Here is a 22,104-nt window from a genome sequence, read left to right as displayed (position 1 = left end):
TTCCAGGTCCTGTGGCAGCCGGGGAGAAAGGGAACTTTCCCCCACAGCCAGAGGTGTAGCAAGGGGGGAGGCGGGGAGAAGAGGGGTGCCATGCTGGGGTGGGTGCCAATTTAGCTGCCTGTGAATATCCCCTGCAGCACTGACTCCAACTTCCGCCCTCTCCCGGTCCAGCTGAAGGCTGGGGTGCAGCTGCAGGCTGGGCAGACCCCGGAGCTACCAAACTCTCACGAGCTGCAGGGGCAGTTGCAAGTGAGGGCTGACCCCTAGAGTTCAGCCTCCCCACTCGTTGGAGGGGAGTAAATGGAAACCGGGGCCAGCTCCTGGAGTCCCTTGTCTCTGTGAGGATCAGCTGCAAGAGCTGCGTCACACTCACCACTGGCCAGCTCCTTCCATGAACCCTTCACTACCCACCGCCATCCCTGACTCCTGCACCCTCACTCACAGCCCTGAGCCTACCCCCGATCCCAACCCCCTGCCTGGCTCCTTAACTCCCCCCGTGCTCCTCCAAACACCAACCCCCTGTCCCGAACCTCCCTCCTGACTCCAGAACCCCCTGCCCTGAGCCCCCCACATGTCCCGTCTCTCTGCTTCACAACACAAGCAAAGGCAGGGAACTTCCTTGGCGCTCTAGAGACCGGCTCCCACTCTAGCTACGCTGCAGCAGCTGCTCGCAACACAAGGCCACCCGGGACCTGCACAGCACCACCGTCATGCTGCCAGGCTCAGCACACAGGATGCACACAGCGCGCTGCCCCCGTATGGAGGGCAAGCAATTCTCTGGCCTCAGCCACTCACATCGGTGCGATTCATGGTCACCCTAAAGCACCGGGCCCCACTCGCCTTGCGGGCTGCAATCTCCCACTTCCCATGTGGCAAATTCTGCATTTGGCCAGACGGGAGCAGCATGGAGGGTCCAAGCCAAATCCTGTTGGCATGTTCCCCTCCCAACGCAGATTGGAATGTGTAAAGAACGTAAGGGCGGCCACACTGGGTCAGACCAAAGGTCCATCCAGTACAGGATCCTGTCTGCTGACAGTGGCCAATACCAGGTGTCCCAGAGGGCTAGGGGCACCATTCCTTACCCATCCTAGCTAACAGCCCTTAACGGACCTACCCTCCATGAATTTATCTAGCTCTATTTTGAACCCTGTTATAGTCCTCATCTTCACAACCTCTAGACACCTAGACACCTGTCAGGCATGGTCTAGAGCAGGCATGTCCAAAGTCCGGCCCGGGGGCCAATTGCGGCCCGTGTTCCGGTTTAATACGGCCCCCCAGGTAATTTGGCAATATCTATCTTTTATGGCCCCCAACGAATCCATATGTATTGAGATGAATACATTGTAAAATCTCAGTTAATGTCAGTTGGTCTAAATCAGTTATAAATATATTTGGACACAACATGTATACTTGGTGTTATGTTCCTGTTCATATTTTTTGAACTTAAAAGTTGACAGACAACCTTTATTACCAATAATATGTAATGTACTTTACAATGTTCCTGACATATATTTCAGCTTCCTGGATTTTTTTTTCATCTGGCCTTCAGATATGAAAGGCAGAGTGGTTTAACACCTGTTTAGATTTGTCATCTATGTGACGAAATGAAAAGTATGCCGTTTGCAATAAACTTTGCATAAAATAGTTAATTTGCATTTCATTTTAATGGTTCAAAGAATGTCAGGCAAAATGGTCAGCCCTCATGCATGTTCACTTCATCAAATCTGGCCCTCTTTGAAAAAAGTTTGGACACCCCTGGTCTAGAGAGTCAGTGCAGGCTCCTGCTGTGAGGGCAGGGGACTGGACTCAATGAGCTCTTGAGGTCCCCTCCAGTTCTAGTGTTCCATGATTCTGTGGGGAAGTGTCTGTCTGTGGGGGACACACTGGCAGTTTGTCGGGGACGTGGGGTTTAGAAAAGGGGGGGGCTCTGTGACAGAGACCTGCATTCGGCGGCGCTATAGCGTATGGCTGGAAATGTCTGTGAGCGTGACATGCAGCGTGACGTGCGGAAACGGAAGGATCTGGAAGGTCCAGGTTTAATTTATTTGGGGGGGGAGGGGCTATCGTCAGTAAATGAATGATGGCGACACTGAAGTTGGATTGAAGTTTTTCTGTGGAGAATTGGCTGGCAATTATTTAGGGATCGCACTGGGACCACGCGAAGGCGTCTGGTGGGGCTGGAGTCGTTCATTAGCTGGGGGTGGGATGCGGACCCGTTGGGAGTCAGGGGTGTTTTGCAGACAGGGCCTTTAGGTTTTTTGCCACCCCAAGCACAAAATATTTTGGCCGCCCCCCCTGCAGGACAGGCCCTGAGGAGCAAAGCCCCCTTGCACGTGGCGGCTCTTTGACTCCCACCAGACCCCCGCCCCCGGCCAAACCCAGACTAGTCCTGGCCCCTCGCCATCCCCCCCCCCGTTCAGACCCCGCCCCTACGCTGGGGGAGGGGCCAGGCGGGGGAGTCCCTGCCCCGGCAGGCGAAGCCGAACCGGGCCAGAGCTGCGCATCCCCGCCTCGCTCAGGGCAGGGCGAGGCTGCGCGCGCGAGCGCAGGGGATCACGTCACGGGCGCTTCCCTCGCTTGCCCCTCCCCCCCCAGCTGGCACAGCCCCGGGCAGCAGCAGCAGCAGCAGCAGCCGCGCGCTCCGCTCCAGCCCTCCAGAGCTGCGCGCGATATTCAAAGACTCTTCAGCGGCTTTTGGTGCCGCGCAATGGCCGGTGGGTAGCGAGGGCGGGGGTCGGGCGGGGCGTGGTGTCATGTCGGCTGCCGCAGGGCCGCGTGGCCGCCGTTTCGCCCCCCCCCCCTCCGCGGGGCAGTTTCCTGCTCCCTGCACGGCGCGGGAGTGGGGGGCAGAATTTCCCGTTGGCACAAACGCACCTTACAGGCGCGGGGCTGCAGTTCCGCCCGGGCCCGCTAGAGGCCGCTGTGGCCCGCCCAGCTGCGTTCTGGTGCTGACAGGCAGGTGCACGGATCTCAGGTCCCTGCCCGCCCCTCTGGCTGCAGCCACCTCCCGCCCTCGGTGCATGGGGGAGAACCTGGAGCCCAGGCGGCCGCCCCTTTTCTGGCTCCTCCAGAACCTCTTCCTGAGATGCGGGCTACACTTTTCCCCTTCCCCCCCCCCCCCCATCTGTGGTCCACACAAAGTCCTCCTGGCCTTGGCCAGAGCTGCCATTGACCACACCAGAGGAGGGGGGAGGGGGGCTCGGACAGGTGAAATCAGGAGGCGCAGAAATAAGTCTCCCTATCCGGACAGAGTTGTCACTTGGACAGGGAGTGTCAAGGCTGTTCTCCACTCTGGCACGACAAATGCCGAAATGGGGGCCCACAAAAGCATCCCAAGACCTGGTCTCTACAGGTACAAAAACTTCCCCTCAAAATCCTAATACCCGGATTTTGGAGAAATCCGCTGCCACCACCCAAGTAATTTCCAGCGAAAGACAGGGAAGAGATCACTTGAGAAACCTCCTCCCTCAGGTAAAACTCTTCCCCTGCCCCAACCTCCTTTTTACTTGGACTTGGTAAAAAACAGAGGGGATTTACAGACAACAATGGACTCTGCCCTTAGAATTAGGCACTGAGTCAAAGGACACAAAAATCGACCAGTACCAGTTAATTAGAACAAGAAATAACCTTTTATTATCAAAACAAAACTACGGTTGCAAGCATAGTAAAGTGGCTACATGGGAAGAGCCACCAGTTGATATACTCATTGGGAATCCCTGGGTTAAAACTTAGTTACAAAGAAAGACCAAACTCTTAACCAGCTCAGACATTATTTCCAAGTTCCCAAACCAGGAAAACAACCAATCCTGATAGACTAGCTAAAGTTTTTCCTACTTACACCTTGTCAGAAGTGCATCCTTGGAGACAGAAGTATCTCCCATGTCCTTTCTTCTTGGAAGAAACTGCTCTGCTTTTCAAAGGAGGGAAAAATAAAGACTCCTTTACCCCAGTTTGAAGTTCCTACCTGCATTATTACTGGCTGACCAGATACCTGGCTAGAGACAGAATTAACCCCTTAGTCACCAGGTGCTGGTCAGCACTCCTGAATAAGATAGGGAGCAATTTAAGTGCTGCAGGAGCGTGGGAATGGAAAAGCAAGCAGGGAACGTGACGTGAAGAACAGAAGAAAGTCTTGACAGCCATGGTGGAGCTGATAACATGCATGGCAGACTCATATGACAGCCAGATTCACAGGTACCACTTCCATCGCATGCTAGCCCACATTCCCTTCTCGCTAAGTTCCATAGCCTCCTCTCCCTGGGGCCCTAGAGGGGTTAGGGTTGATTTTAAGGGGAGCCTCACATTCATCTCTCAGGGATGTGCCCCAGCACAAGAGGCTGTTTGTCAGTCTCACATGCATGTGTGATTACTGCATGTGTGATTACTGCATGTGGGGAGGGAAAACTCAGTGGTTTGAGCATTGGCCTGCTAAACCCAGGGTTGTGAGTTCAGTCTTTGAGGAGGCCATTTAGGGACCTGGGGCAAAATCAGTCAGGGATGGTGCTTGGTCCTGCTGTGAAGGCAGGGGACTGGACTCAATGACCTTTCCAAGCTCCCTTCGAGTTCTAGGCGATAGGCATCTCCATTCATTTCATTTTATTTCATTTCATTACTGAACAGGGGGCTTGCAATACATTGCTTCCCCTTCTCTTCTCCTGCCTTTATTTCTTTTTCTGACCCTTCTTTCTTGTGTTCCCTAAATAACAATGCATGATTTCCCAACAACTGTAACTTTAATTATTGTGTTGCATGAGGGGGCTTTACAGGTGTTGAGGCTGTTCCCCACTCTGGCACTCTAAGTGCAGATGGTAGGGGCCCACCAGTGACCTTAAATACTATTCATATACAGGGTTCTGCTTACAAAAACTCCCCAAGGTCACAGATTCCCTGCCCTTGGGAGATAGCTGCTACCATTAAGAGTAACAATAACCCCCTTTTTCTTAAACCGAGGAAGAAGCACTTGAACTTCTTCCAGAGGGATACCCCAAGCTCTATTACCACAAGAGAGCTTGAAAAAGAAACAAACAGAAAACAAACTGCAGTCTTTGGGTGTGTCTAGACTACAGGGTTTTGTCGACAAAACTATACCTGCATCTACACTGCCGCTGAGTTCTGTCAACATAACGTTTTGTCGACGGCGGTAAGCTTCATTCTACAAGGAATAACGCCTTCTGTCGGCAGAGTTCTGTCGACAGAGGGTGTTATTTCATCTACACTGTCCTTTGTGTCTACACTGTCATGTCAACAAAGCGTCTTGCTTTGTCGACAGAACTGGATGTAGTCTAGACTCTCTTTGTCAGCAGAAGCTTTGTCGACAAAAGCCTGTAGTCTAGAGGTACCCTTTGATAGCTGATTTCTTAGTCTAGGCATGTATACACAGACCTCCTGCTACTTTTCAGGACACAAGAATCAAATTATCTCATTAAAAAAGGTGATTTTATTAACAAAACAAAAGTATATACTTAATAAAGCTTATATAGTTTCTAGGTGTTACAGAGTAACTGAGAAAAACAAATTAAAACGAGAAAGATAGTATCTCTGGATGCCGCTTAGCTATATAGTGAATGCGAGGAAGTACATGGATTTCACACAGAGAAGTTTAACCAAACAACAACAAAAAAATAACCTGATCATGACTAAATATACACTTCTCTGTCTACTCTTGCTGGTCATAAGTATCTGGAGTCTGATGCTGTCTAAGGTCTGTGCTAGATCTGGAATGCCCCTGAACCCGTGGAGGTGCAAGATAGTCCTGGTTTCTTCTGCACTGTGGGGACCAACCAATACTGACGCCTCCATTACTTAGAGAGGAACTGCAGCTATATGTAATCACACCCACCAGCATGATCAAATCCGGTGTCCCTCTTGGACCTTTGTTATTTCCGCCACAACAACCGTGACTCACCCTCAAGTACCGTGTTCTGATATCTGGATCTAAGGTCTGCATCAATTCTACGGGGATTTTGTCGTTTTCTCACTGATCTGCTGGGAGCTCTGCTCTGCCTGTCTCCAACAGTCTGGACCCATTGCTACCATTGCCACATGGGAACCCCCAACAGTTTAAACTTCACAGAATGGTGAGATCCCTTCTCCCCAGTATAGTCTCCTGACCCTGCCTTATGTGATCAGTTAGGCTACGTCTACACTGCTGGCTTTTGCTGGCAGAGAGTATGCAAATGAAGCGCTGATTAGCATTTTGCCAAGCTTCATTTGCATAACCTATTCGAGCCATTGATTGCAAAAACAAGCAGTGTAGACGTTTCCTTTTTGCGCAAAAAACCTTTTTGCTCAAGATCCTTCTCCTTCTCTGGGATGTTCACACTGCTTGTTTTTGTGCAAAAACGGCTTGAATAGATTATGCAAGTGAAACATGGCAAAATACTAATCAGCGCTTCATTTGCATTCTCTCTGCTGGCAAAAGCCGGCAGTGTAGGCAAAGCCTCAAGCTAGGTCTACATTGGCAAGATTTTATGCAAATACTTCTAAGGTCAGAGTTTTTGTGTTAAAGTATTTGTGCAAGAGAGCGTCTACACTGGCCTGTGCTTTTGTGCAAGAGATGCGCTTTTGCGCAGAAGCATCCGTGCCAGTGTAGACGCTCTTTTGTTCAAGAAAGCTCCGATGGCCATTTTAGCCATCGGCTTTCTTGCGCAAGAAATTCATGTTGCCTGTCTACACTGGCCTCTTGCTCAAGAACAGTTGCGAAGAGGGCTAATTCCTGAGCGGGAGCATCATAGTTCTTGCGCAATAAGCCCTGATTTCACACATTAGAACGTCAGTGTTCTTGCACAAGAACTCCCCGCCCAGTGTAGACAGGCAGCATGTTTTTGTGCAAAAACAGCCACTTTTGCACAAAATCATGCCAATGTAGACACAGCCTCAGAGTTTGTAAAGTCAGATTTAAGTTAGATTTAATATTGTAACTGGTGTGTGTGTTTCTCTCCCCTTGTACGGTTACTACCTAGAAACAACTTTCATTGCTTAGATGCTTGCTTTCCTCTTTTTCTCTCCCCTCCCCAGGACTGTTGTTGGGTTCCCCATTCACTCTGCAACAACGCTCCTTGAATCTAAGCTACAGCCCCAATGGTGCCCCAAAATCCTGTGACCTTGCTTGCTGCAGAGTAGTTGTGGTGTGGGAGTGGGGATAGGGAGGCGCTGAACTTGGGGGCTTATGGTGGTGGCAACTTAAACTGCAGTTAAACCAGCCCATGGAGTCCAAAGGCACAGGAGGGGGTCACAACTTGGCATTGCTGTGCAACCAACCTGCTGAGTCCAGGGACAGATAAGGAGTCAGCTGCTGAGTGCTGATTAACCCACCTCTCAGACTGCTGTGGTAGTGGGTGTGTCTGTGTGTTCCTCTCCTTCTAGTGTAGGAAGAGCCCAGCCCTGGGGAACCTAGAACCTGCAGGAGAGAGGGAATTGGCAGAAGGGAGAAGTACAGCCCCTGTGGGAACACAAATAACACAAGCAGCACGTTAATAGAATTATAACACTGCCCTCCTCCCAAGGATAACCCTAATAAATGAGCATGCCCAAAAGTAACAGGCAAATCTGGTAACAGAAGAGGCAGCTGAGGAGAGGTGCATCCAGAGCGCCACACCAGAGGCTGCCCAAACCTTCACCAACAAACAGTTCCAGCTGCCTTTTCTGTCCCATGTGTTATTACACGGGGGCTACATCTACACTGGCACCCTTTTCCGGAAAAGCTTAAAACAGAACAGTTTTCCGTTATAAGTATTTCCGGAAAAAGCGCGTCTACATTGGCAAGATGCTTTTCCGGAAAAGCACTTTTTCCGGAAAAGCGTCCGTGGCCAATGTAGACGCGCTTTTCTGCAAAAAAGCCCCGATAGTCATTTTTGTGATCGGGGCTTTTTTGCGGAAAAGATTACTGTGCTGTCTACACTGGTCCTTTTCCGGAACAGTTTTTCCGGAAAAGGACTTTTGCCCGAACGGGAGCAGCATAATTTTTCTGGAAAAACTTTGACAATTTTACAGTAGATCGTGATTGCTTTTCCGGAAAAGCAAGTGGCGGCCAGTGTAGACAGCTGGCAAGTTATTCCGGAAAAGCGGATGCTTTTCTGGAATAAGTGGCCCAGTGTAGACACAGCAGACTGTTTATCTTTCCCCATCTCGCTCCCCTTCCCAGCCTGCCAGTCTCTTGTCAGAGTTTTTCTAGTTCCTTCATTGTCCTTTGCATCCTGCCTAGCCTTCACTGAGCCAGTGAACCACTCACAGGTAAGTGAGAGTCTCTTTTACAGTCTGGGTGGGGTGTTAATAGCTGTGTAGAGAGCAGGGATAGAAGAATTATAGAAATCAGAATGTGTGGGTAAGATCAGAGCACAATGGTAACTGTTCTGGTCTCACTGATGGGTTTTATCTTCCAGACAATGGGGCTCAAACTGTGCTATGGAAACATCCAGGTGTCCTTGGAGCTGCAGCTGTAATCGGGGCTGCGGTGGTCATCATAATTGCTTTAGCAGCAGCTCTGGGAGGTAAGTTCCCACCCCCTGAAGAGTCAGTCTCTGGGATTTTCTGCTTTTGTGATGCCTATTTTCTAGAGCTGGCAGGGACCTTGAAAGGTCATTTAGTCCAGGCCCCTGCCTTCACAGAAGGATTAAGTACTATCCCTTACAGATTTTTGCCCTAGGTCCCTAAATGGCCCCCTGAAGGCTTGAAGTCACAACCCTGGGTTTAGCAGGCCAATGCTCAAACTACTGAGTTATCCCTCCCCCCACTGTCTGCTCCTGGGCGCTTGTAGACAAGAGAGTTTTATAATGTCTGATGTACTTAATGGGTAGTGTGAGAATAAATGTTAAGCAGCTTTAACTCTGCCGGCCACTCTTCTCTGGTTAGCAGGGAGGAACAGTCTTCTAGGCCCGTGTAAAGATGCATCAGGCAGACACTGCATGTGTCTGTATCTGACATTAACATAGAAACAGATTAGAAGGATCCTTGTGATTCAGCATGATCACACGGCTGCTCTTAGGAGTAATTAGAATACAGATTCTATTATAAAGAAAATATAATGACGGATTAAAAGTTTGTACTAACAGAAGCTTTGCAGTGGAACTTTAAGCAACAGCAAGATGGGGTGTGGGCATATGTGTGCCTGTGTGTGTGAATATGCATATACCAGAATAATGTTACGATGGCAATAAATGTGGTGTTTTGCCTTCTCACCCCAGAAAGATATCCCGTGAAATTCTTTCAAGGATAAAAATTGAGACAGGTTGAGGGTCCCCTTGCTGGCCTGTGGTACAGATTTGCAGTTTTTGTATTGTATACTGTGTGCTGAAAATATTGTTAGCGAGGTTAAGAACTATTAGCAGGGTTTGACAATCTATGTAATCTACTCGCCCTGGGATTACAACCCAGAAGAGCCGAGTTCAGGTGATCTGCGCATGCTGGCGAGCAGGGCTCACCGTGGCTCAGCGAGCCCTGTTAGTAAGTCCCAACAACTAATTGGTGAATCTAGGATGAGAAGTTGATAAACATTAGACATTTAAAATGTTAAAGGACCAGGAGGCATGGGGGGTAGCTGAGGAGCCCACCCTCCTGTAAATTGGTAGTGGGACAAAGCCTGTGTCCGTGGAAAGGGGCCGATCAGCACAGAAAGCAGAATCAGGACATCAACTGGTCTGTGTGTTGTGGTCAGGATCCCCACTGACCCAGTGGCACCCTGCACTGCCACTGTTAGGGCCATGGGCTGGGACGCAGTGGAGTGGGTGGGCCTTCGTCCCCCCCCACTTCTTTCCTTGGGGGGCTGGTTCCCCCCCCCCCGAGACCTGACTCCCCCTCCCCCCCAGGCTGCAGACAGGCCTGCACTTTGGAACTATTTGTTTGTTGCCCCGCCCTGACTAAGGGTGCGGCTTTTCTAAGCTGTGGCTCAGCCTGACTCCAGGCCCGAGCCCCTGAACTGCTTTTGGGGTTTGCTTTGGCCTAGGATCTGGACATTCAGACTACAGCTCAGCTGGGCTATAGGCCAGAGACCCCCCGCCCCTTACCCACTGCCAGTCCTGGAGCAGGGTTCCCTAGGCCCCCAAACTTGTCCGGACACTGTCTGGTGAGGCAGCAGGGCCTCCCTCCAGCCAGAGACGTGTCCAGTCCCCTTTGTCCGAATGCTTGTTGACCCCCTCAAAGAATTCTAGTTGATTTAAGGTGTAAATGGTCTTTGGGAGCAAGCCCAGCAGCAGCAAATCCAGCAGCAGCAGCAAGCCCAGCAGCAGCAAATCCAGCAGCAGCAAGCCCAGCAGCAGCAAATCCAGCAGCAGCAAATCCAGCAGCAGCAAGCCCAGCAGGTCATGTCCACATGTTGGGGTCTGATTCCCCCTCATGGCCACTCCATGGAACTGGCTGAATTACTGCACCACTCTTAATCTTCTGTTGCGTTCGGAGGAAATGCAACCCAACACCATGGGTGGGAGGGACAAGGGGCCCACCAGCAGCTGGTGGGGCCAAAGCCCCTGGGCATGGGGGAGTTAGTGGGGGAGGAGGGGAGGCTGACACCAGCAACAAGGATCAGCCCCCAACACACCACACTCACCAGCAGTGGCAGAGGAAATGGAGCAACACAGCCCCAGTTCTCTCTGCTCTCCCGGGGCATTACTGGGTTGTCAGGTGTCCTGTATTCACCCGGACAGTCTGGTACTTTCACCTCCTGTCCGGTAAAAAAATTCAGAGAATACCAGACACCTAAAATGTCCAATATTTTCTGATTTTTTTCCCCAGCCAGGAGGCAAAAATGCCAGGCACTTGGCAACCCTACAAACACTCAGGGTACGTCTACACTACAACGTTAATTCGAACTAACTTAGTTCGAATTAGTTAATTCAAACTAAGCTAATTCGAACTAACGGATCTAGACTAAAAAACTAGTTCGAATTAGCGTTTTGCTAATTCGAACTAGCATGTCCACACAGAGTGGACCCTGAACTGGGCTTAAGGATGGCCGGAAGCAGTGCCGGCAGGGCATCAGAGGAGGACTTAGAGCGTGGAGATGCTGTCTCAGGCTAGCCCAGGGCTGCGCTTAAAGGGACCCGACCCCCACCCCGGACAGACAGTTCTCAGGGGTGCCCCGCTTACAAAGCAGTCCTGGCTTGGAGTGCCCGGACTACCCACACTGGGCACATCACACCACTCGGCCATCAGACCGGATGCACGTGCCGCAGGCTGCCATCTGGGGAGAGGGGGCAATTGGGGGGCTGCAGGAGAGCTTCCACCGTGAGGAGCCCGCAGAGCCAGCCCAGTCCTCCCCATTGGGGGCTCGTGCCCCATTTCTCCCTCACCTCCTTCCACTTACCCTTCCCTAGCCCCTCTTCTTGATGTACAAAATAAAGGACACGTGTGTTCAAAAATAGAAACTCTGTTTATTTAACAAAACTCGGGGAAACTGGGAAAAGGAGGTGGGAGAGGGGAAGAGAGAGGCTGGGAGAGGGGAGGGGGAAAACTGGGAGGAGGGAGCTGAAAGGGGGAAGCAAGGGAAAGGAGGGGGTGGGGAAACTGAAGGATCAGGGGTGGGGGTCTCGCCGGGCCAACCGCCTCCCAGCACGGTGAGGGAGGGGGCCTCGGCATCCCCGGGGGAATGGGGTGGAGGGTGCGGAGGTTGAGGTGGGGTGTGTGGACATTGAGGAAGAGGTTGAGGAGGGAGAGGTGGGAGGGGGAGCAGGAGTGGGAGGAGGGACAGCAGTTGGGGGGGCAGCAGGTGCAGGACCAGCACGGGGCACCATGCTCTGCAGCAGCAGCTGCAGGTTGGTGCTCAGCCCTCGGACCTCATCCAGCAGCTCGTGGCGGACCTGCAGGTCTTCCCTCATCCACGCTTGTAGTGTGCGGTGCACGGCTCGCAGGGCCCCAAGGTGCTGGTCCCTGTACTCCTGCTCCGTGCTGGCGGTCCGGAGCAGGCCGCGGGTGCAGGAGCATGTCCCGGGCGGGGTGGTGCGCCCTGCACGAGCAGCTGGTGCAGCTGTAGAGAAAGAAGAGAAGGGGTCAGTTCTCCCTGGGGACGCAGAGGATGATGCCAAGCCCCCTCCCCAACTCCACAACGTGAGGGTGACCATGTCCTGCACCGTCACAGCCGCTGTGCTTGTACAGAGGCCATGGTCTGGATGTCTGGCTCTCCCCGGGACTGGGAGCTGCCCCAAGACCGCACCCATGTCCCTGTGCCATGTATAGTGTGGCCGGGGCGGTGGGGGGGAAGGGAAGATGTCCCCTGCCTCCGTGTAGAGGGGACATGTGAAGGGAAATCATCCTGCTGGGTCCTGCCCCGGGGTCGGGAGCATGTCACGTCTCTTTGCACAAGCATGTGCCTATTGGGCAATGCCCCCTGGGTGTCACGCAGCTGGAGCCACCTGCCCAAGGGTGGCACGGCACGTGCTCGCACGTGCACAGGTGTCTGCATGATCCGTGGAAGGCATGGCCCACGCGCGCAGTCTCTGGTCTCCCTCCCACCTCCCCCCCCCCCCGAACTACTTAATTCAAACTACTTACCTGGTACGGTCTCCCTGGACGACACTGCTGGAACTGCTGGCGGTGGCCCTTCTGGTGCGCCCAGGTCAGGGCCCTCTGGTCCCGGCTCGATGTCCCCCGGGCTGGCACGGACCACCCTGCCCCCCAGGAGGGCAGCAAAGTAGGGGCAGGTGGCAGCCCCTGCAGCGGCGCCGCCCCTTGTGGCCCTGGCGTACCCCTGCCGCAGCTGTTTAACCTTAATGCGCACCTGCTCCTGGGTGCGCCTGTGTCCCCTGCTGGCCATGGCAGCTGCTATGCAGCCATAGACGGCCGCATTCCTCCTCCTAGTGCGGAGATCATGGACGTTGGGGGCCTGCCCCCAAACCTCAATGAGGTCCATGACCTCCGCACTAGACCAGGAGGCCGCGCGCCGTCTACGGCCCCTGGCTGGCCCCTGGGTGCTTGGGGACTGGGCAGGGGACGTCTCACTGGCACTGGCTGCCTGGCTCATCCTGCAGCCACTGGCTCAGGGGCAGAGACTGCTGGCAGGGCTGGCTGACTCTAGTGCCGTCTGGCCAGAGTCTACCCCTTTAAGGGCCCGGGGCTGGGGGAGAGAAGAGTTTTCCTGGTTGTGCCCAGAGAGGCCCCCATGGGGAACCTGGGAAGGGCTAGCCTCCCACTAGTTCGAACTAAAGGGCTACACAGCCCTTAGTTTGAACTAGCTAGTTCGAACTAGGCTTAATCCTCGTAAAATGAGGTTTACCTAGTTCGAACTAAGAGCTCCGCTAGTTCGAATTAAGTTTGAACTAACGGAGCGCTAGTGTAGTGCCTAGGAAAGTTAGTTCGAACTAACGTCCGTTAGTTCGAACTAACTTTGTAGTGTAGACATACCCTCAGTGCCCGGCCTCTCTCCCCCCTCCACTGAGGGATGGGAATGATCTCTCTCTCTTTCTTGGGCTCTCTCTCTCTCTTTCCTTCTCTTTCTCTTTTTCCTAGTGGAAAGATCTAAACAGCCTCCTCCCTGCCCCCCTACTTCTGGGTGCCCGGAGAACTGGATCAGAATCCAGGGGAAATTCTACCATTTTTCGAAGGCCGAAGGGAGCTGGACCAACAGCCAGAAGAACTGCTCTTCATATGCTGCCTCCCTGGCCACGATTGAGAGTCTACAGCAGCTGGTGAGCCGCACGGACGCTTTGTGCCAAGCCCGGCGATAGCCGGCACCGCAGGCTGGGCTGGAGTCAGGCGGGGCCCAGCCCTCTAGGGCAGAGGGGAGCCGGGCACCTCCCGGGCTGTGGGCCAGAGTCAGTGCGGTTCTGCCAGCCAAATCCTGGTTGGTTCTGGGGCTCCAGCCTTCCCCACCCTCCAGCTCCTCAGCGCCCCAGTTTGAGACTCCCCCTGTGCGGGGCTGATCCGGCTGCAGGCCCAGCAGTAAGGCCTGATGAAGAAAGGGGCTTTAGGGACTGGAACCCTGCACCCCCTCATCTTGGGGCCCTGACTGCAGCCTGCAATGCCCGTGTTCTGGGCCATCCCCATCCCAGACGGCTCCACTCCCCTGAGGGACGTGCCTGGGAGCTGGGCTGGGGGGAGCGCAGTGGGCTGGGGCCAGGTCATGCTGTTTCCTAGCACCGCAGTGAATGCAGGGGTGGAGCATCCCCTGTTGCCAGTCCCAGTCCTCCCCTCATCCCTGGTAATCTCCCGGGCCCTGTCGCTTGAGGAAAAGGGACTTGGAAGAGGGGATGGAGCAGGGGTGGGAAGAGGTGGGGTCAGATGGAGCCTGGGGTGGCAGGAGAGACCGGGGGTTGTCCTTGGTCCTGCATCTTCCTAAGGCAGGCGCTAGGTAGGGTCCTATCCTAGCCTCCTCCCCAACTTCCTACCCTGACCCCCCTCCCCAAAGTGGAGGTTGCACAGAGACAGCGCGTGAATGAAATGTGTTACTTTTACCCTTGCTCCCCAGCTCCACAAAGCCCCAGAGTTCCCCCATGGTTGGGGTGGAGACTGTCTGCCCTCCTGTCATGATTGTGAGGGTTAGCCAGCATCCTGGGGATTAAGGAGTTAACTACACCTAGCCAGGTGGAGTGACCAGTAGGAATGTAGGTGGGGCTTTCAAACTGGGACAAAGGAATTTGGGTTTTTTCCTTTCTCCTTTTTTGTGTTTCTGGGGAGTCCTCTGCAGCTACAGGGAGGGACAAGCATGTCTCTGTCTCTCTAAGAAACAATTCTTCTTTTTCTGTAAGGGTGTGTCTAGACTACTGAGTTTTGTCGACAAAAGTGGACTTTTGTTGACAAAACTATACCAGCGTCTACACTACCACTGAGTTCTGTCGACATAACGTCGACAGAACTCAGCAGTTTTGTCGATGCTGGTAAACCTCATTTTACGAGGCATAACGCCTTCTGTCGACAGAGTTCTGTCGACAGAAGGTGTTATTGCCTGTAGGTTTGCGTCTAGACTACAGGGTTTTGTCGACAAAGCAACTTGCTTTGTCGACAGAACTGAATGTGTCTAGACGCTCTATGTCGACAGAAGTTTTGTAGACAGATACTGTCGACAAAACTTCTGTCGACAAAACCCTGTAGTCTAGATGTACCCCAAGTAGGGTAAAGTTTAGGTAGTTTCGTTAGGCTTTATTATTTTAAGGGTTGGGTATGGGATCTGATATCTGGCACTGCTTAAGAGATAAAATACAGGACTATGTGGCACTTTAAAGACTAACAAGATAGTTTATTAAATGATGAGCTTTCGTGGGCCAGACCCACTTCCTCAGATCAAATAGTGGAAGAAAATAGTCTGAGGAAGTGGGTCTGGCCCACAAAAGCTCATCATCTAATAAACCATCTTGTTAGTCTTTAAAGTGCTACATAGTCCTGTATTTTGTTTCAGCTACACCAGACTAACACAGCTACATTTCTATCACTATTCTACATGCTTAAGAGATGTTTGATTTTTCTTTTTAACTAAGTTCTAGCCCATGGTGTAATTCCTCCATGAGTATATTTTGTTACCTTCCCATCTGATCCTTATGCTGCAACAGGAATATTGTTGTAATAATAAAAGTTTTCTCTTTTCTTTTTATTAACCTGGCATTGGTTAATTGTGTGTCCTGATTTTTATAATAGGGGTGAGATTTCCCAAATGATCTTTCCCCTAATCTCGTTATTAATATTTGGGTGGTGGCAGTGGAAGTTTTATTCCCAAAATCTAGGGTTTTAAGATTTTGGGGGAAGTTTTATACGAAAGCCTGGTAGATAAGGCTTTGGGGTACACTTGATGGCCCCCACTTCTGCATTTATCATGCCAGAGTGGGGAAAGAGCCATGACACCTCCTCTCGCAGCTCCTTCTCCCCTCTGGACCTGCTGCACCCCAGGAAGGGGCCATTTGGCAGATAGTGACCTTGCTTCACCCAGTAGGCGTGACAGCCCCAGGACCTGGTCAGCTGAAGGGTTAATACTGATCTGATCCCTTCCCCCAGGAACAGTGAAAGAGGCCTCTGGAAATCCCTTGCTGCCAGAGGTGGGGAACAGCAGAGTTGGGCTAACAGCTGGTTTTGTTGGGTTTCTAAGCACTCCCTGCTGCCCTACCCAGGCAGACTGGACCACTGGATCGGCCTCCGGAAGGACGCAGGCGGGGTCTGGAGATGGGTCAATGGCACCAAGTTCGACCATTGGTGAGTCTGTTTCCTTCTCTGCGTTGGGTGGGAGTTGATGGAAATGCCCCACTGGCTGCTTTCACCTCCCCTCCTGCCTGGGGCTGTGCAGGGATGGGGGGGATCCTGAGGGGCTGTGAGTGCGGTAGCTCCCCTCCCTCTCCTGGGGTGTCTCCCCCGGTCTGTGCCTGGCACACACTGACTCTCGCTCCGACTGCCTCTGGCTTGCAGGTTTGAAATACAAGGGGGAGCCGACTGTGCCTACGTGGATGACGACCTCAATGTCAGCAGCTCCAGCTGCAGCACGCCGAGGAAATGGCTCTGCAGCAAACCTGATGCCCCTACCCAGGGAGGGGAGCATGTCGTGGGAGGGAAATCATGAGCCCAAAGGAATCTGTTCCGGTTCCCTTCATGATCTCCAAGTGGAGGGTTAAGGCCCAGCTGGAGAAAGCAAACCCCAGTCCCACCCCTGGAGCCAAAACCCACCCACCCCCAGCCCGATCCCTCCTGGCCACCTGGATGGCTGAGGTTGCCGTGGTGTGGCCCGGGCTCCAGCCCTCCCTGGCAGCCAAGAAGCCCGACTGTAGTGCTGCAGCCCCAGCCCTCCCTGAAGGCTAGGAAGCCAGGCTGCTATGCTGTGTCTCCACCCTTCCCTAGCATCCAAGGAGCTAAGCTGCCATGTCACAACCACAGCCTCCTGCCTGCCAGGCATGTAGGCAGTTTTGGGAAGGAAAGATTCAAAAAACATAAAGATCATGTGTTACGAGAGGAAGTGAACCGGGTAGTTAACCCAGTGCTACCAGGAATCAAGGGACGGTCACAGGAAGAGCAATTTACAGTTTAGAATGTGCATGCTATAACCCAACTGGGTAATGAGACGTAATGAGACACAACATAAAATTAATCAACCAGTTGTGGTGTCCAACATGCTAGCCATTAGCCACATGCAGGTATTTGGCAAGCAGAGTGTGGCTAGTTGGCTTGGCCAGTGCAGCTCTTTGGCCAGTTGAGTGTGGCCTCAGAACTGGTTGGATTTTAAAAATGTTGGCTGTGTCTAGACTGGCAAGTTTTTCCGCAAAAGCAGCTGGTTTTGTGGAAAAACATGCCAGCTGTCTACACTGGCCGCTTGAATTTCTGCAAGAACACTGACTTCCTACTGTCTGAAATCAGTGCTTCTTGTGGAAATACTAAGCTGCTCCCGTTCGGGCAAAAGTCCTTTTGCGCAAAGCTTTTGCGCAAAAGGGCCAGTGTAGACAGCTCAGATTTGTTTTGCACAAAAAAGCCCCAATCGTGAAAATGGCGATTGGGGCTTTTTTGCGGAAAAGAGCATCTAGATTGGCACGGATGCTTTTCTGCAAAAAGTGCTTTTGTGGAAAAATATCTGTGCCAATCTAGACGCTCTTTTCTGCAAATGTTTTTACCGGAAAACTTTTCCGTTAAAAGCATTTGTGGAAAATCATGTCTGTCTAGACGTAGCCTGTTCAGTACAAGGATCAATATTGAGGAAAAAAAATGTTCTGCTCTTTATTTGGGGAATGTGTAGTCAACACAATAACGAAAGCATTATAATCCCACCTAATCAAAGATGAACAATTTGCGGAGTTGGTATTGTCCCAGATGTTTTCAAAAGTCAGAAAAGAAGTGATCCACATGTGTTGCTCCTTGTATGTCTCATTCACTATCTCAGTACCAGTGTGTGACTCAGACAACGAGATGTACAGACAGTTGGCGGCTGTCTGTTCCATTAACGACCCCAAAGCTAACATCGTCAGAGAATGTGTCACTGGTGAGGCTGACCAAACGGGAAAGTAAGATGGAGAGGATGACCTACTCTGGAATGGCCAATTTTGTGTGGCAACCAATCAAAAGAGGTTCCAGTGCGATTCCTGTAATTCTGGTCTGTATTTCCTCACTAGGATTGGAGTTAAAGGCATTGTTAGCTGGTAATGAGACCCATCTCATAGAAATTACTAATGATAAGGGTGAAGCCAAACAATCACCTTATTGGGGGGAGGGATAGCTTGGTGGCTTGCGCATAAGCCTACCAACTCCAGGATTGTGAGTTCAATTCTTGCAGAGAGGACTTGGGGCAAAAATTTGTCAGGGATGGTACTTGGTCCTGCTTTGTGAATGCAGGGGACTGGACTTGATGACCTTTCAAGGTCCCTTCCAGTTCTAGGAGATAAGCAATCTCCATTAATTTAATGAATGAGGGTGATGGGTTTTCAGCCACTCCTGTGGTGGATGTGGGATAAAAAGGATGAGTGATAGGCCAAGCATTTGCTGTTGGAATTATTTTCATTATTTTGGGATATACAGAATGTCACTCCACCAGGTGCAAGCAAAGCTCTAGACAGGTACCTAACATAGATGACAGCAAATTCATAGATATGGTGCACATCCCAGAAAGGCACTAGAATATCTAAAGTGTCTGCTGTCTGATACACCTCCACCCCAAGCAGTGGACAATGACATTGAAATTGTCCCCACAAATCCCTGACCATTTACATCCATACCTGTGTGAAAGGGATCATTTTACAAATCTCTCTGTCAAAGGGGGACATGTACTCTGTAATCGCTTGCTTTATTATAGTAGTATTATTTGCTTATATGAAAGCAATTTGGCTGTAACGCAAGGGACCTACAGGCCATATCCTGTATGATAAGCTAAGGCAAAATTAGCATTTTTCTCTGGAACATTTCTCCGAGATAGTAGATATTCAGGATTTTGATTAGTTCAAGAAGTTAGGGAAGAAGAGGAGGAAAAAGAGCAGGAGGATTTGGGAGTTAAGATTAGTCTCTAAACTTTGTCTTTAAACTTTGTCTTTCCAATGGTCTCTTAGGCTAAGTCTACACTACATTTCTCTTTCGAAAGAGGAATGCAAATGAGGCCAATTGAAAATTCATATGAAGCGCGGATTTACAAATCTCACGCTTCATTTGCATAATTGTGTGAGAGCGCTTTTTTTGAAAGAGTTTTTCACAAGAAAAACCCGCAGTTTAGACGGGGTTCTTTTGGAAAAAAAACAAACAAACCTTTTTTGAAAGAACCTGTACACCTAATTTTTTTTCAGGAGTACGTTCTTTTGAAAAAGGTTTTGTTTTTGTTTTGTTTTCTTTTCAAGAGAACCCCATCTAGACTGCAGTTTCTTTTCTGAAAAACTCTTTTTCGAAACAGCGCTCTCATGTGATTATGCAAATGAAGCACGAGATTTGTAAATCTGTGCTTCATTTGAATTTTCGATCGGCTTCCTTTACGTTCCTCTTTCAAAAGAGGAATGTAGTGTAGACATGCCCTGAGATTAATCTAGGTTTAAATCAGTCAGTTAAGTAAACTAAGCTAGCTTCAATACCTTATAGCATAAGCTTCTGCACCTCACACTCAAGAACTGAAAAACTCAGACCAGACCTATTTTGACATACTGGAGGCAACTCTTGGCTGTCGTTTCATATCACCATGTTATCGAGAACAAGTGTGAGTATATTAAACCACCGCTTATAGCTATAATCCCGTATGTATCTTAGACTGCTAATACTGCATTTGTAACCCTGATTGTATAACTCACGTTGCTATTTGATCTAGTCCATATATTTAAATAAAGTTTTCAACTGTTTTATCTGTGTGAACATCCTGTCATACCCCCAAGGATCTTCTGTACATTCTGTGCAGCCTGATTCTGGGATGAGAATCTTATTATCTTCTGCTCCGTTCAAATGGCAAGCCAACCACTACAAATACATAATATTCACCCTCCTTAAATCAGGCAACAATAAGGAAACTAACGTTGGGCGTCCCAGTACTTCCAGGTCCTGTGGCAGCCGGGGAGAAAGGGAACTTTCCCCCACAGCCAGAGGTGTAGCAAGGGGGGAGGCGGGGAGAAGAGGGGTGCCACGCTGGGGTGGGTGCCAATTTAGCTGCCTGTGAATATCCCCTGCAGCACTGACTCCAACTTCCGCCCTCTCCCGGTCCAGCTGGAGGCTGGGGTGCAGCTGCAGGCTGGGCAGACCCCGGAGCTACCAAACTCCCACGAGCTGCAGGGGCAGTTGCAAGTGAGGGCTGACCCCTAGAGTTCAGCCTCCCCACTCGCTGGAGGGGAGTAAATGGAAACCGGGGCCAGCTCCTGGAGTCCCTTGTCTCTGTGAGGATCAGCTGCAAGAGCTGTGTCACACTCACCACTGGCCAGCTCCTTCCATGAACCCTTCACTACCCACCACCATCCCTGACTCCTGCACCCTCACTCACAGCCCTGAGCCTACCCCCGATCCCAACCCCCTGCCTGGCTCCTTAACTCCCCCCGTGCTCCTCCAAACACCAAACCCCTGTCCCGAACCTCCCTCCTGACTCCAGAACCCCCTGCCCTGAGCCCCCCCTACATGTCCCGTCTCTCTGCTTCACAACACAAGCAAAGCCAGGGAACTTCCTTGGCGCTCTAGAGACCGGCTCCCACTCTAGCTACGCTGCAGCAGCTGCTCGCAACACAAGGCCACCCGGGACCTGCACAGGACCACCGTCATGCCGCCAGGCTCAGCACACAGGATGCACACAGCGTGCTGCCCCCGTATGGAGGGCAAGCAATTCTCTGGCCTCGGCCACTCACATCGGTGCGATTCATGGTCACCCTAAAGCACCGGGCCCCACTCGCCTTGCGGGCTGCAATCTCCCACTTCCCATGTGGCAGATTCTGCATTTGGCCAGACGGGAGCAGCATGGAGGGTCCAAGCCAAATCCTGTTGGCATGTTCCCCTCCCAACGCAGATTGGAATGTGTAAAGAACGTAAGGGCGGCCACACTGGGTCAGACCAAAGGTCCATCCAGTACAGGATCCTGTCTGCTGACAGTGGCCAATACCAGGTGTCCCAGAGGGCTAGGGGCACCATTCCTTACCCATCCTAGCTAATAGCCCTTAACGGACCTACCCTCCATGAATTTATCTAGCTCTGTTTTGAACCCTGTTATAGTCCTCATCTTCACAACCTCTAGACACCTAGACACCTGTCAGGCATGGTCTAGAGAGTCAGTGCAGGCTCCTGCTGTGAGGGCAGGGGACTGGACTCAATGAGCTCTTGAGGTCCCCTCCAGTTCTAGTGTTCCATGATTCTGTGGGGAAGTGTCTGTCTGTGGGGGACACACTGGCAGTTTGTCGGGGACGTGGGATTTAGAAGAGGGGGGGCTCTGTGACAGAGACCTGCATTCGGCGGCGCTATAGCGTATGGCTGGAAATGTCTGTGAGCGTGACATGCAGCGAGCCAGGGATGTGCGGAAACGGAAGGATCTGGAAGGTCCAGGTTTAATTTATTTGGGGGGGAGGGGCTAACGCCAGTAAATGAATGATGGGTTGAAGTTTTTCCGTGGAGAATTGGCTGGCAATTATTTAGGGATCGCACTGGGACCATGGGAAGGTTTCTGGTGGGGCTGGAGTCGTTCATTAGCTGGGGGTGGGACGTGGACCCGTTGGGAGTCAGGGGTGTTTTGAGGACAGGGCCGGCTTTAGGTTTTTTGCCGCCACAAGCACAAAATATTTTGGCCGCCCTCCCTGCAGGACAGGCCCTGAGGAGCAAAGCCCCCTTGCACGTGGCGGCTCTTTGACTCCCACCAGACCCCCCAGCCAAACCCAGACTAGTCCTGGCCCCCCTCCACACACACACCCCGTTCAGACCCCGCCCCTACGCTGGGGGAGGGGCCAGGCGGGGAAGTCCCTCCCCGGGCAGGAGAAGCCGAGCCGGGCCAGAGCTGCGCATCCCCGCCTCGCTCAGGGTGGGGTGAGACTGCACGCGCGAGCGAGCGCAGGGGATAACGTCACGGGACCCCGATGCTGACGTCACGGCCGGGCGCTTCCCTCGCCCCTCCCTCATCTGCCGTAGCGCCCCGCCCCCTCGCACAGCCCCGGGCAGCAGCAGCAGCCTCCGCGCGCTCCGCTCCAGCCCTCCAGAGCTGCGCAGGCAGGCGGCAGCCATGCGCGCGATATTCAAAGACTCTTCAGCGGCTTTTGGTGCCGCGTAATGGCCGGTGGGTAGCGAGAG

At 52.0% G+C, this 22,104-nt stretch overlaps 1 protein-coding gene across 2 annotated transcripts; it reads left to right on the top strand.

Annotated features, from left to right (window-relative positions):
* The first annotated feature begins 2,491 nt into the window (after positions 1-2,491).
* LOC142823207 (C-type lectin domain family 2 member B-like) lies at positions 2,492-16,956 on the top strand. Of its 2 annotated transcripts, none has more exons than XM_075913817.1 (5): positions 2,492-2,714; positions 8,382-8,489; positions 13,435-13,613; positions 16,001-16,104; positions 16,315-16,956. In XM_075913817.1, the coding sequence occupies exons 1-5, from the start codon at positions 2,708-2,710 to the stop codon at positions 16,463-16,465; spliced, it is 549 nt and encodes a 182-aa protein (XP_075769932.1). In that variant the 5' UTR covers positions 2,492-2,707; the 3' UTR covers positions 16,466-16,956. The 2 variants fall into 2 exon arrangements, with proteins under 2 accessions (XP_075769932.1, XP_075769931.1); XM_075913816.1 differs by lacking the exon at positions 2,492-2,714 and adding an exon at positions 2,738-4,194.
* The last annotated feature ends 5,148 nt before the right edge of the window (positions 16,957-22,104 follow it).

The sequence above is a fragment of the Pelodiscus sinensis genome, chromosome 32 (assembly GCF_049634645.1).
Source record: "Pelodiscus sinensis isolate JC-2024 chromosome 32, ASM4963464v1, whole genome shotgun sequence".
In the NCBI taxonomy this organism is placed as follows: Eukaryota; Metazoa; Chordata; order Testudines; family Trionychidae; genus Pelodiscus; species Pelodiscus sinensis.
The sequence above is the reverse complement of the archived record's forward strand: the minus strand, read 5'-3'. Positions and strand labels throughout refer to the sequence as shown.